Here is a 14,812-nt window from a genome sequence, read left to right on the forward strand (position 1 = left end):
AACTTCTGATTCTCAGACAATTTATGATCGATCACACTTAGATCACAAGGATGCTTCTAGCGGGATAAAAACAGATATCTCTGTGTATCATTCACATTACCACCAGGGACTGGCGACTTGCATTCTGTATAACATAATAAGTCTTTATTCTTATTTCTTTACGCGCTGAAATTAACCACCTGTGTCTGGAACCATGATATGATAAAGTAAAAATATTAAGCCAAAGCTAGATAAATTAGATGAGCCCCGAAATACAGGAAAATATCCAAAGAGCTTGTTTTAACCTATTTCATAACAACAAAACTATCTGCAAATACGAGATAGCGTCCTTAGCAACCGCCCATAGCAACGTGTTTGTCTGAACCACGCATCTGGAAAATTAAGTAGATACTGGATAAGTCGACTGGAGTTTGGTCAAAACTACACTGAATTTGATTTCGAAATGGCTTTTTGTGAATCAAATGTAAAGTGACTTATTATTTCCTTTCAAATTTTCATACTATTAGAAAACATGCTTGTTTGCTCAATATTTGTAAAGAAACAACTGCAAGGACGAAATATCACGACAAATTCTGGTACCTTGTTGGTAGGAAACTTCGTCCAACCTTATGTTTTAGGGCCTTGACAGCAATGTAGTATGATCATTTTTGAACAAATTGGTATAGGTTTCATTGCACATCCACAAAGTTCAATTTTTTTACCCATGTCTTGCTAGACCTGGCGATCGGCCCAGTGTGCACTGGGGCGCGGGTTAATAATGGTTTTCCTGCTCCTCTAATCAATTTTGAAGTGAGGAACTTCCTAAACAAACAATACGATCGGGTACCAACATCTTTTGATGTGCCCAAGCTCTGCGAATACGTGACTTTCCAGTACCTAGGAAAACAGTCCCAAGCTTTAAAACATGCTATTACCGATATACTGACTACTTTCTACCCCTATGCCCAATTTCGTATCGTCCTGAGGAACCAACTTACGATTGGCTCTTTTTTCAAACACAAAGATAGAGTTCCAAAAATGTGCTGCTCTGGCGTGATATACAAATTCTGTTGCCCCTCGTGCAGGGGGTCGTATGTACATTGGTTTTACCAGTGCACGCCGTAACACCAGAGTTAGCCAACATTTAGGAATCCCTGAGAGAACGGGTAAGATGCTAACATCTCCTCCCAATCACAATTTGAGGAGGAATTTCACATTTATATACATCAAACGATGGCTCCGGGTCTGCAGAACACACATAACCACATGAAAATGGCGAACTCTCACTTGGTTATGATGTATTTGCACCGCAAAGATTTTAAGACGAAAATATAATTTCACATAATTGATGTCACACACAAATAGACTTTTAAAAAAGTACCGCAAAGTACCGCTTCGAAAATCTCGCTACATGTCAATGAGTCATTGCACTACAAGATCCAACAGTCATTTCTTGCGATTTTTGACGACTTTGGATGTGCCAGCCAAACATCAACACGCGCCGGACCGATGCTCGGCGTCAAACGCGCCGGGCCGGGAGGTGTTGATTGAACCCCTTCTAACTCGGCTCTTGGGCCATATAGCGACACGTAGTAAGTGGCATTCGAAAGAGCGCCCAAAGTTCCAGATAGAGTAATTAGTCATTTCTAGGTCAGGTCAAAGGTCACGTCACCAGAGGTCATCAAAGGTAAAATGTTGCATACATCAACATTTCTCGAAACACCGGCCCTTACCTCCGGGACCAATAGAGCTACATCGTCGCAGAAAAGTGCATTCAATTGCTCTTTTAGCGGTCTTTCTGAAATAAGCCTTCAGATTTGTCTTAACCCTCGCCCCTAGCCCGGCAGGCGGTGGGCCTATCAGCCACCTTCCGCGCGGGGGGGGGGCATTTTTTTGCCCCCCCGTATCTCCGAAACTACTGGACGGATCCGGAAAATTCAAACGGCGTTCGATAGCCCTGCCAAATTTGTCGAGGGAAACCAAATTTTATTGACTTCGGGGTCACCGATGACGTCACAGGTCAGGTCAAAGATAAAATGTTTCACCGTTCACGGGGCTTCTAGGGAAAGCGCTATAACACCGAGTAAAACGCATTTTGTCGAAAATCAGCGATAAGGCGTCAGTTGTCTAGTATATATGTTGCTATTAGAGGTCACTGGTCATACCAGGTCAGGTCACAGGTCTGAGGTCAGGTCACCAAAGGTCACCAAGGGTCACCACATGAGCCCAACTTTACTAAGGTTATGCGATGCATGTTTTATGGCCAGTTTTTCATTTCCAACTCAATGGTGTTGTTTATAAGACCATCAGGTACGGTTTAGGTCACTTTCTGGTGGAGGTCAGGTCAAGGTCAGGTCAAAAAAGGTCAAATTTCAAAGTTGATATTTTTGCATAAAATGGGTATCGATTCGATGCAGCTCGTCACGGGGAGTCTAATGGTGGTCTTTGTTTTGCGCTACGAGGTCTAGAATTGCTAAAAATTGAGTTTGAAAATTTGAAGTCATCAATTTTGAACACTTTTTTCGCTATAACTTGGCCAAAAAAAAGAGGTATCGATCTCAAATTTGGTATGTAGATAGAAGGCGGTAGGGACTATCACATATATTCCGGTTTTGTCGAAATTCAAAAAACTTTTTGGATTTTTTGGCTATTATATTCAAAAAATCTATTTTTTGATTTTGGGGGTCAAAATCCAAAAAATTCGAAAAAAACTAAATAGCAGTTTTGTAGCTCTTCTGATTCCACACCTTTTATGTCTGAAACATTTTTCTGTATCTCTAAAGCTGTAGGCCTGACAGCTCTTCCCGCGAAACCTTTTTTTTTGGTCGAAAATGGCAAAAATGACGTCACTCTGACGTCATTAGCGGGCAACCTATCATAGCCTTTGGAAAAATTTTTGGTCACCATGTACGCTAGCTGCTCCCGGGAGGGTACCGAAAGTTTGGTGACGATCGGCGCAGCGGTTCTCGAGATATATTGAAAAAACTAAAGGGGGGGAAATGCCCCCCCCCCCCACCGCCTGGAAGGCTAGTGGTGTTTTTCCAGCCAAAAACGTATAGAAGGGGTCCGTTGGACCCCTGCCGTTTCGCCCCTGTTCGAGCTAGAGCTTCGCGGAGAAGACGAGCGTGTTGCCTGTGACAAGAGGAAGCTGAACATACCCAATTGTAAGGTCCTAAGTCATTGGTTGATCTTCCAGGTCAGGTCAATGACCCAAAAGTCGGGAAAATCGGGAACTGTTAGAACGTCGTGAAGGGTGGCTGCTATGGATTTTTTGGGTGCTGATCACGAATATAATGTTATTTATGGTCATAGATGATGTCTTCATACATTTACGCCAGGTCGGGTCAGGTCAGGTCAGGTCAACCAGTAAGCGTTTTGCCGGGTATTTATAGTAGGTGGCAACCGCCTCTGACAGCTTCGTAACATGTTACGAAGGCACCAAAGCTACATAGTAACTGTTCAAATGTTTTCTAGATTCAAATTCAGCTCCAAAAACTAGCCTGGAAACATGTAAAACTCGAAAAAGCGAAGTAGGTCATCAAAGGTCCATGACGTTACCTGACCTTCCGGTGACCTTGACACCCACCCCAATGCATGGGAGCAACATAATATCCCATGTTTGAACCCTTTAACCCGCGCCCGGCTGGGGGTCCTGGATTTCCACGCTCTGCTGGGGGGTGTTTGAACACCCCCCTTCTAACTCGGCTCCTGGGCCACGTAGCGATACGCGGAAGGCGGCGTTCGAAAGAGCGTCAAAAATAATGAGGAAATTACTTAGGTCAATTTTTTTGGTCAGGTCAAAGGTCAGGTCACCAGAGATCATTGAAGGCAAAATTTCGCCGATTTCCAGGTCGAATGTCGACAGTTTCCAAGAAGCCAACGCGTAACTCGGGAACCAATAGAGCTACAGCGCCGCGGAAAAGCGCATTCGATATCCCTATCAACGCCCTTTCTGAGTAATTTTCTCAGATTTGACCTAACGTCAACGGTTTTGCCTGCAGGGGGCAACAACTGCAAAAATAGCCGATTTTTTTCGGAAACAGTTTTTCTGCAACAACTTTTGACCCAAGCCTTGTACGAGCTTACTTTTACCGGCATCGTGTTCCTCTCATCAAGACGCATCGAATGAACTATAATTTGACCTTGAAAGGTCAACTTGAAAATTTGACCTCAGGTCAAGGTCATGACCTGACCGGAAAGGGTCATGTTGCATATCAGTCGATCCGTGTCGTCGATCTGAACACATCTAAGGCGTTTTCATCGCTCTAGCATGCCTCTATCAAAAGTTATTTGCGAAAAACTGTTAGATACCATTCGTGACCTAAGATGACCTCAGGGCATAAACAGGGGTCACGGACACCATTTTCATATTCAGTGTGTCTAAACCACTTGTAATTCAGTGTTTGGGAGTGTTTATAATGTCTTTCGTCCAAAAGAGGCGCATTTCAATTTTCTCCCATTGACTTATAATTGGGAGGTCGCAAAATTGACCTGACCTTAGGTCATCGATATCAAAATTCTGAGATATACATGTTGTACATGCTATTGCTCTTAGCAATCGCTGAAAGTTTCAAAGCGATCAGTCACTCGGTGTAGCTATGACAGACATTGAAACTTTTTATGAGGTGAGGTCACTTCAAGTGACCTGGTGACCTGACCTTGAATGACCTTGGTCTGAAATTTTCACAACATGTGTAGAATTGATGTATGATAAGGTGTACCAAAAACGGCGTTTTTGAGATATTCGCGAAAAACCACAAGGGGGGGGTGTTCAAACACCCCCCCCCCCCCCAGCAGGGCGCGGGTTAAACCACGAGAAGACTGCAAACTCGCGGCTAATGCGAGCCGACATACGCTGAATCGCGATTCCGGCCAAACATGGTCTCGAAAGAAGGTCACAGGTCAAAGATCATTAAGGTCAGGGCCATTGAATTTTCAGGTTAGCTGTGAAATTAATTATCGCGAGGGTACTGAAAGTTTCGTTGCGATTGGCCGCTTTTTACGCGAATTGCTCGCGAAAAACCGAGGGTTCCGTTCGAAGATTCAGGCCCTGTCGCGCTAGAATGGCATATCCGCCCACTGTGTACCGGCCCGGCGCGGGTTAAAGCATACACAGCGCCTCGAGTTAAGCTCTTGATTTGTAGTCAATTCGGAAGAACCACACGTGGTTCTTCGAATGTCGGCGAATCGAACGGCCCGTTTGCTGGGATTATTTTTTTCTGCAAAAACCACACTTATAACTATACCCGGGCGCAGAGCAGTAGCACTCACCTCGAGAATCTCGTCGCCGGTGCGGATTCGCCCGTCCTTGAAGGCGTTCCCCTGAGGATTGAGGCCGCAAACGAACACGGACATGCGTGTGCGGTCCTTGTTGCCGGCTAGCGAGAGGCCCAGGCCGTGGCTACCCTTCTCCAACTCGATCCATAGCACCTCACCAGGCAGCGCGCCATATTTCTTCTGCACCTTCTCTGTTGGTATACAAGGAAAAATGCACTCAGGGTGGGTGGGCCTGAAAAAAAAAACAATAAATTTCTTAGGTAAAATTGTTATTTTGTTGATAAAAACATACATAATGCATCTTGAACATACTGCCTGTGATGACGATTACTCAGTGGTAATATTGTTCGATGGGATAGCATAACGACTTGCTGCGATTAGACATAGAAAGATAGATAGATAGATATTTATTTCGTACGAGATCCGACATTTCGGCTTTTCACGTGTACACGTCTGTTTTTAAAGCTCAATAAAAAGAGTATAAAAGGCCACTCTCACGCCTTCAAAACAGAGCACCATACAACATTCACACGCCTAACCGGATTCAGCCCTAATGTTCCGATACAGCGCCGTCCTGAAAGACTCGCGAACACGTCTGTTTTGGCACACGTCGTTACACAGTTTTACTCCGCTGTACGCGAGCTGGCGCCTGCCAGTCTCCGTTGTAATGTCATGGGATCGCAGCTGGTTGTTGTGTCGTGTTTGATGTTCATGTCTGTGGTCTGTGGCAGCGATAATGGAGTACAATGTTTCTGGCAACTCCGATGACACAACTCTGCGAACCATCTGTGCCCGGTGGTATTCGCCAGCGGAGATGACGACAGCCAGTTGAGACTCTTGAGTACTTCAGAAATGTGATCAATCCTTTTCTTTCCACTGATGACTCTGGCGCCGAAATTTATGTTTTTTTTAATTCTTTGGTGTTCCGTCTTACTGCACGTGGCGTAAATTGACACACAATACCCAATGATGGCCATGACCAGCGCAGTGACTATTGGCTTCAATGATGCCCTAGGCAGAGAATGTCTCGCACGAGTCAGCGCCAGCCGCCACTAGACTGCCGCTGCACTTTGCCACCACGTGGTCGACGTGGTCTACAAAGGTCGTGTGCCTGCCCATATAATGCCCTGTTTTACCACTTTCGATTCCTGGATCGCTGTTCCACAAAAATTGACTTAAATGCTCGGCTGGTTTTTAGCATTGCCTTGGTTCCGAAGACGATCATGTGCGTTTTGCCTGCATTCTGTGGCGTTATATCATTTCACGAGTCCCTCTCTCCCCTCCTCTGCACTGCCCGCCGCCCGCCGCCCACTGTCCGCCGCCCACTGTCCGCCGCCCACTGTCCGCCGCCCACTGTCCGCCGCCCGCTGCCCACTGTCCGCCGCCCGCCGCCCATTTCCGCCGCCCGCCGCCCACTGTCCGCCGCCCGCCGCCCACTGTCCGCCGCCCGCCGCCCACTGTCCGCCGCCCGCCGCCCACTGTCCGCCGCCCGCCGCCCGCCGCCCACTGTCCGCCGCCCGCCGCCCACTGTCCGCCGCCCGCCGCCCATTTCCGCCGCCCGCCGCCCACTGCCCACTGTCCGCCGCCCGCCGCCCACTGTCCGCCGCCCGCCGCCCACTGTCCGCCGCCCGCCGCCCACTCTCCGCCGCCCGTCGCGGTGAGAAGGGGCGGCTGGGGCGCGGGCGAGCGACTCCGGGGCGCCGGTGAATACCGGCTGGGCGGCCGCCTCGGGCGCCCACAACGGAGGCGAGGTCGGGTCACCGGTCGGGGCGGCGGGTCAGTTCAAGGCTATAGAACTCCAGGTAAGGACGCCAGCCATTTGACCTTGAACGGCGCCGGCCGGCCGATGACGTCATTGGAGGCAAGCCGGCTCTGCGGACACATCGGGCGAATGCATGATAGCGGGTGAATCTGTGGTCAAATCTTCCATTTTTGGAAGCCTTTCATTTTTGGAAGGACCTTCCATAAATGGGTATGCATTTTCCAAAAATAGAAGGCTTCCAAAATTGGAAGGCCTAATCTCAGTGTTTCCAACTGTGATTCCCATCTTTTGATTTACGGCCTTTTTAAATGTGTAACATTAATAGTTGATTTTGCCATTTATGATCATTGATATAAGAAGCAGCAGTGCTAGTGTTGGTAATACAGGCATGCTATGTCAATGTACAGTAGGTCTACTAAAAAAGTCCCCCGCTCCAGAGGCGGCCGGCCGGCCGAACCCCCGGATTCCAGCCCCGACTCTATTGCGCAGGCCGCGGCAGTGACACGGGTCAGGTCGCGGCGCCCGGCGAGTGGGTCAGTTGGCGGCGGCCGGTCGTGGAGTGAGGGCGCCGTGTGTGGGGCGCAGAGATGCCGCAGTGCAGAGGAGGGGAAGATAGTGACTCTGCACGATGCCGGAAATGATGCCTTTATGATCTAAATTAAACACCTGCACTGCAGTGCATATCCTCCCTTGCGCCATTCCTATTATATCATAATCCTTCAATAATCCGTAATGACCATTCAACGCAAGCAAGCAAACAAAACAACCCGTTTAGCGGCGACATCATCTCGGATAAAAAAAGCGACAGTGATGATTAGAATTGACTTAGCGCGAGGGCAAATCGTGGGGTATATTTAGACCGGGTGGCCCAGAAAAAAACGTTCCGAACTTTGGAGGCCTATATATCAAATCCGAGTGCAAATAACGAGCCAAAATTTTCATCAAGTTTGCGTCATTTCTTTGCGCATTGGTATGCCAAATTATAACACTATACCATCATTTTCAAGCTGGCAATCTTGAGTTGAATTAAGCAAGACGTTTTTGCTTTTTTTGCCGATGTCAAACGATAGTGATGATTGGGTTAGACGTCCCATGTTATAAAAAAGAATAAAAAATAGAGCACGTGAATGAAACCAACACGCATGTTCTTATTTTGAATATTTTTGTCTCACTTATGTGCCAAATATTCAAATGCTGAGCCAAAATGGTGCTCATGGATGCCATTCGTTTCAACACCAAATCATGTTTCGAGCAGAGTGGCACGGTGCATGGATTACTGCTGATTACCCTCCTTTCAGTAGATCAAACAATAAAACGACCGGATAAGGAAAACAAACTAAAGCAGACTGGTTCCTATGCCAGAAAACCACAGAAAAGCTTATGAAAAACAACATTGCCAGCAGATGACAAAAAAGCTGGTTGAAAAGCTACCTTTTCCCAGGAATGTCAGCCAGGAAAGCATTTGAGTCACAAGACGGTTAGAAAACTGGAAACTTCTTCCGATGCCGCTGTCACAGAGCCATCGTCGTTGCCTGAGGGAATGTGTCATCCTGAGACCCGAACCATCAATGAGACTAGCTGCCAGTAGAAGTCATGGCTCTAGGCTGCGGTGCCGCGGGGTGAAAGCGACCCGTTCACTCACATTATTTAGTAAACATCGGAGCAAAAAAGTATTTTTTACATGGCATGCTTGAAACACGAACCGTTTAAAAGGTAATTTACCGAACACCATGAAAATCTCACCATTTACTCAAAATGTGTGCCGCATTGACTATTCGAAGTTTCAATGTTGTATCTTTATCACTTTCTGAGAAATATTGATTTAAAGTTGGGAACGTTTTTCTGGCCACCCGGTATGTATCATATGCCGAGTATTTTATTCCCATCTAGCAAATTAAGATTGGGGATCTTGTCCAACAACTCAGCGGCCGTTCTAGACACAGATAAATGCTTTGTTTTCGGTCGCATCATTATCTGCAATAATTCGAAGCGAGGTTTAACCCGCGCGGGGCTGGGGGGTAAATTTTACCCCCCCCTCGCGAATTTTTGTAATATCTCAAAAACGGCGGCGCGCAGCGCCGCCAAACTTTCAGTACCTTTTTTACATCAATTTGACACGTTCCCTGAAAATTTGAGCGAAATCCGTCGGAATTTTTTTGAGAAATTGACGTTTTAGTGACGTCATGTTCGCCATTTTCGCCTCAAAACCGGCAAAAGTTCAAACGCCGCTAACATCTTCATTTTTAAAGGAATCAAGACGTAACAAAAAGGATATACGTAATTCTACTTCGTCTATCAAATGGCTATCTCGGTTTTTTGAAAATTTTGGATTTTGGCCCAATTTTTTTCTTCAAAAAACTGACTTTTTGGGGAAATAACTATAAAATCCAAAATTTTGAGTGCATTGAAAAAATCGGAATATATGTCAGAGAAGTGGTCTATGTGCACCTACATACCAAGTTTTAGAAGAATCGGTTCAAAAATGTGGGAGTTATTCAAAATTGTATGACGTCACAACACAAACAATTTTTGAAAAATGACTTTTTTGGAAGTTCTAGAACTCGTACGGAAACAAAAATAGCACCATTCGATTCGCCGTGAAAAACTGCATCAGATATACACCTTTTTAGGCCTTAACAACCAACTTCAAAATTTGACCTCACTTGACCTGACCTTGACCTGACCTCAACCTGAAATTCATCCAGAGATGGTCCATATCACTTATTGAGTGTGCCTATTGAATTCTATGAGTAAAATGACCCATAAAACATGTGTCGCACATGCCCTTTTCTATATTTTGTTTTTGGTGACCTGACCTGACCTGACCTGACCTTGACCTTGACCTCTGAATGATATTGTATGCAACGAATATTGTCTTGGTAGCCTAAGAACACGTTTTGGGCGATCAGTCTCAGTCCATGACTCCATTCTTCGGCAACTACGGTGCAAGGCCGATACTGTAGGAACTTGCAATATGTACCCTTGACCTGACCTTGACCTTGACCTCAAACTTAAAATTAAGTACATGTTTTTAGTTGTTCGTGATGAGATCTTTCGATTGGCGTTTGAATTTTCCAAATCGGACCATTAGTTCGGGAGATAACAGGGGGGGGGGGGTAAAATTTACACCCCCCCCCCCCAGCCCCGCGCGTTCGGCTGGAGACCCCAGCCCCGCGCGGGTTAACCCTCGCCGGCCGAGAAGAGGGGATGGATGCTGCCACCATGTATTTTTTGCGGTAGCTCAAAGCACACTGATGATAGAAGGCTGACATTTCATATGCCTTACATTTGATTCAAGCCGGATCATTTGAAATCAACCACGTTTTCATGTCAGGTCACTTAACTATGACGTCTTAAGTAAACCTCTGCAGACTGCACGGTTGTCGGTTATAAAATGATGCAAATCCGTAACGCACTTAGTGTCATATAAGCATAATGGGAAAATATGGAAACTGTTAATTTGGCGTCGGAAATGACCTAAAAACTATACCTCAAGCACATGAAATCGTGACTTCATACATTATTGGCAAGGTTTAATGCTTCACTTTTGCATTGTTCACCTTGCGCGGAGTGCTCGTCAATAGGAGTGCTTCGTCAATAACTCCCGATCAGAATGAGCTAGCCAGTCGGGACAGCCATCAGTGGACTCTGCAAGACTTGCCGAATCAAATGTTATGCAACATGTCCTCCTTTCAACAGCTTCGTGACCTGTGTTGCCCTAACATGACATTGACCTAAACATCCTAAATTGCTTCACCTAAGCAAGAAAGCATATAAATCGACGCGTCTGAGAACAGAAAACACGATTGTATCGAAATGACGATAATGCGACCATTTTTTGGCTAAGTTATTCACCAAAAACCGATCCAATGCCTTGGGGCCCTTGACCTGCCCTAAGAGGTCACTGATATTTTAAAATGGGGTAACAGTCGCTGCGTCACGTAACGACGCAAGCGCTCGTTTTTTTTTTCCGCGAGGCTCTAGCAGTTAGCTCAATTATAGGAGCTAAACATGGGGTTGGGGAATCGCTCCCTTCTCACTCGCTATTTTGCCGGGATAGTGTTTGCAATTACTGTTAAAATCTAACATTTTAAGATTTCAAATGACCCATTTTTTCCCGCCCAAGTCAAGTCATTCAAGGTCATAGCACCAGGTCACGTTAAGTGACCTTACCTCAAGGAAAGTTCCTGTGCTCATCATATCTAAATACATCGACTGACCGATCGCTTTAGAACCTTCAGCGATTCCAATGGGCAACAGTATATGTATTTGAAACGTTTACTTTGCAAGTTTGACATTGCTGACAGAAAGGTCGGGTCAATTTTGAGATCACTGAAGTCAATGGGAGAAAGTTGAACTGCGCTTTTTTTGGACGGAACACATAATAAACACTCTGAAAACATGTGGTGCCTGATGAGATGCAAAACTGAATGATAAAATTGTTGTTGTTTTTTTTTTGGTGGGAGCCATCCTTTTCGGTCTGAGAAAGCCCTTGCGGAGCTCTATGACATAACTATGCTCTGGTGTAGTAATTGGGTTGTGCGAGCCAGCGACAGTGATCTGCGGAAGCGTGACTGTTCCCGTGGGACGATTGTCCTGTCGGGGCGGTCCAGCCGTCTCCCCAACGGTCACCCGAAGAGGATTATGTGTCCTGGAATGGAACCGACATCAACTACAGGTTGGCTGGTGGGGTGACCTCCAGTCCAGAGAGGGAAGCATGAAGACTAGGGGCGATGCGGATTGGTTTTTCCTGAGGATAGCGAGGACGGAAGGAATCTAGCACCCTTGACCCCGGGTAACTTTTAAAGGGGGGAAAAGGGGAATTTCCCCCCTTCGAAGTTGAGAAAGGCCGCGAAGATTTCGTGTCACGCTTTGAACGAAAATTATGTGTCAGTAGGCTCCAAAACTTATGAAAACCAGCTATAAAATGTAATAAAGAACCAACTAGGAACATGGAATGAATCACAGCATTGGCATTTCTGAGTCTGGAGTCGGAGTCTTGAATATTTTTGGCGACTGCGACTCTGACTCTTGTTTGAACTGCACGCTCCAGCCGAGTCTGACCTCACAGACATTCTCCGAAAGGTACCCCCAATTTTTCCCGACTCGAAAATCTCATCGGATCTGCATCGATCTCAGGGGGTGCCCGGTCCGAGGTTGGGGGGGCAAGCTGCCCCGCTTGCCCCCCCCCCCCCGTGGCGACGCTAATGATCCATACCAATGACAAAAATCAAATTTGAAGGGCTTTCAAAGCAGAGCCAGAAAATTAAACTTAAGCGACCTGCTCAACTTTTTGAGCGCTCAAGTAGGTACGTTTTATAACATTGCCCTACTGTGTCTGCAACTAAGATGGAGGCTGTTAACTTGCCCTTTAGACTTTCACTGAAACTTAACTTAATCAAAATTGTAGTGCATAAAAAGTATGCTAATGTAACAGCTGAATGCTGTGACATTTTTTTTTTCGTCAAAATCTCACCTTTTTCATACATATAAACTGCCTCACATAGTACCCTGTCTGCCGGGACGCCGGAGCCAAGGAGGAGACCGGGTCACACGCCCGAGCAGCTGCTGCCATTAAGGCGGCTGACGCCCCGAGATCAAACGTTCGCCGACGGGTGGAGTACACACAAACCATCCGGCGCCGAGCCAGTCCGAGACACTCCGGCGCCATGACATCCGTTCGCAGCAGCTGTATGGGCCAGCCGCCCCCACCATCGCTACAGCCAGGGCAGGAAGGGCATCCGGTGCAGGCTGGTGTAAAGGAAACGTCGCATCCGGCGCAGCCCAGAACCGACACCCGGCGGAAATCGAGTGTGAAAACGTCACATCCGACACCGGCAACGGGGGCCGACTCCAGCGGAAACAGCGGAGGAGGGGAGAAATCCGAAGCTTCGGCCACGCCGGACGTGCTTCCTCTCGAAGCCCCGGTCAGGGGCTGCCGCCGGAGATCAGCCAGGAAAGGACCGATTAACTGTCCCGGTCACAGAAATCGACCCCCCGCCGGAACCGGATAACCAAAGGAATAAAATCGGACCGCAGAAGAGGAGAGACACAGAACACCCGGGGAGTCTCTGCCGGCTGGACCAGTGCTCTCTTCCTCTGACTCTCTGGTGCAACACTCATCAAGAACAAGACCAATCTTCGACGCCGCCAAAATTCAAGTGAGTCGCCAGCAGAAAGCTGCCTGCCACTCCCAGCCCTCCAGCCATGCCCACCACACACGCATTCTCTCCCCCTCCCCCCCATATCTACCGGGCGTCTACCCCAGTCTAGACCTACCGTCCCGTAGGGTCAGGCCTTGCCACCATTAGCAGATGTAACAGCTGGGGGTAGGGTGATGGGGATTGTTCGACGGCGCCGCACTGCCGGGTGCGGCAATGGTCCATTTACATTTTGTGTCGGAGCCGGGACCATTTGCCAACCATTTACGCTCCTTTGTACGCGACCGCCAGGGCCGGGGGTAGGTGTGAGGACCGGATAGGAGGGGTGAAAGTTCTGACATCATTAAGTGACGTCATGCGGCACCGGTCCCCGTCCGTCGGGCCAGCGCGCCGCCAATGGTCGAAACCATTTGGTAACGTGTCACTTGATGCGCCGCGATGCTGTCACTAATTAAGTCTAGAATTAAGCATTAAGGTAGGCCGCGCCTGTTAGGGTTAGGTTTAAGTAAACAACGGGATTGACAAGTTGACAATCTCGAGTACGATTTACCAATAGCACATTGGTTAGTTTGTCATTAATTGTCCGTGTAGTGTAAAATAAAGCGTGAAAATTTAAACAACCTGTCTGGGAAAGGGGAAGGGGTAGCTATTTTGCGTTGCGAGACGAGTATCAAGGAGGTCACTGACGCCAGAAACAACCACTTACGATTAGTGGTCAGATGGTCAAAACATGACGCCGCGCACCACGCACAGAGCGACCAGGGTTGAACACTATGTACACGCAGCGGAGCGGTCGGTCGGGCCAGGGGGTCAACTGTCACCACGACGGAGCTATGAGCGCCTGGCTTGGCTTATAACCCAGATTTGAGTCAGCAACACTTCATTGTGCGGTCCATTGGGTATACCGAAAGCAGATAAGATTAATGTCGTCCAGAATTTTCACGAAATGAACTGTCATTTGGTACTAATTCCAGTCACTAGCATACAATATTTTATGTTTATGCGAAGTTCCAAAATGTTCTTTTTTTCACCTGTAAGTGAATACCCGCCTCACCAACCGTCAGCCCACCAATTCATGCCTTGTTTCGCCTAATTACCATCAGCGTTCAGAAAGCCGTGACGAACACACGCACCCTAGACTTGAATCGACATTTAACGAAAAATCGCCGCCAATAGTGACTCGAGCGCCTAATATAATGCCGTCTATTAATGAAAGTCTCAAGGAGTCAATAAAACCAACTTTTAACGGAAGGTGAAATCAGAAATGCGCCTCATTACATATCGTCAAGACTTGTCCTGTGAATTCAGCGCTTGGTCCCCGGGCAAGGATACCTTCAAGCGATCGGTTACATTTATCCTTGCATTGAGAACCCAAACCAGTCATAGCTTACTATTACGCATTTTTGTCATACCCATGATAGACGCCTTACGTTGCTTCGAGGAACGCAAAGTGGTCACATTTACATCGAACCGTTCAATACGTATTACAAACCGTTCAATACGTGTTAATGCAGGATTTCTCTAACAAGAAGAGGTTACAGGACAAGTGATAGGGTTTCCCACTCCGTAGTAATCAGCATTCTAAATCATGTTTGTCTTATCAAGTTTAAGTATCGCCTTCCCAGGCCCCTGA

General features: G+C 47.1%; 1 protein-coding gene across 1 annotated transcript in view; it reads right to left on the reverse strand.

Annotated features, from left to right (window-relative positions):
* LOC122381035 (inaD-like protein) overlaps positions 1–14,812 on the reverse strand; it is a 197,914-nt gene that overhangs the window by 112,784 nt on the left and 70,318 nt on the right. The window contains exon 2 of the mRNA XM_043364724.1: positions 5,251–5,447. Coding sequence (XP_043220659.1) covers positions 5,251–5,447 — 197 coding nt within the window. The remainder of the gene's footprint in view (positions 1–5,250; positions 5,448–14,812) is intronic.

This window comes from Amphibalanus amphitrite, unplaced genomic scaffold (assembly GCF_019059575.1).
Source record: "Amphibalanus amphitrite isolate SeventyFive unplaced genomic scaffold, NRLGWU_Aamphi_draft 000112F_arrow, whole genome shotgun sequence".
NCBI classification, from domain to species: domain Eukaryota; kingdom Metazoa; phylum Arthropoda; class Thecostraca; order Balanomorpha; family Balanidae; genus Amphibalanus; species Amphibalanus amphitrite.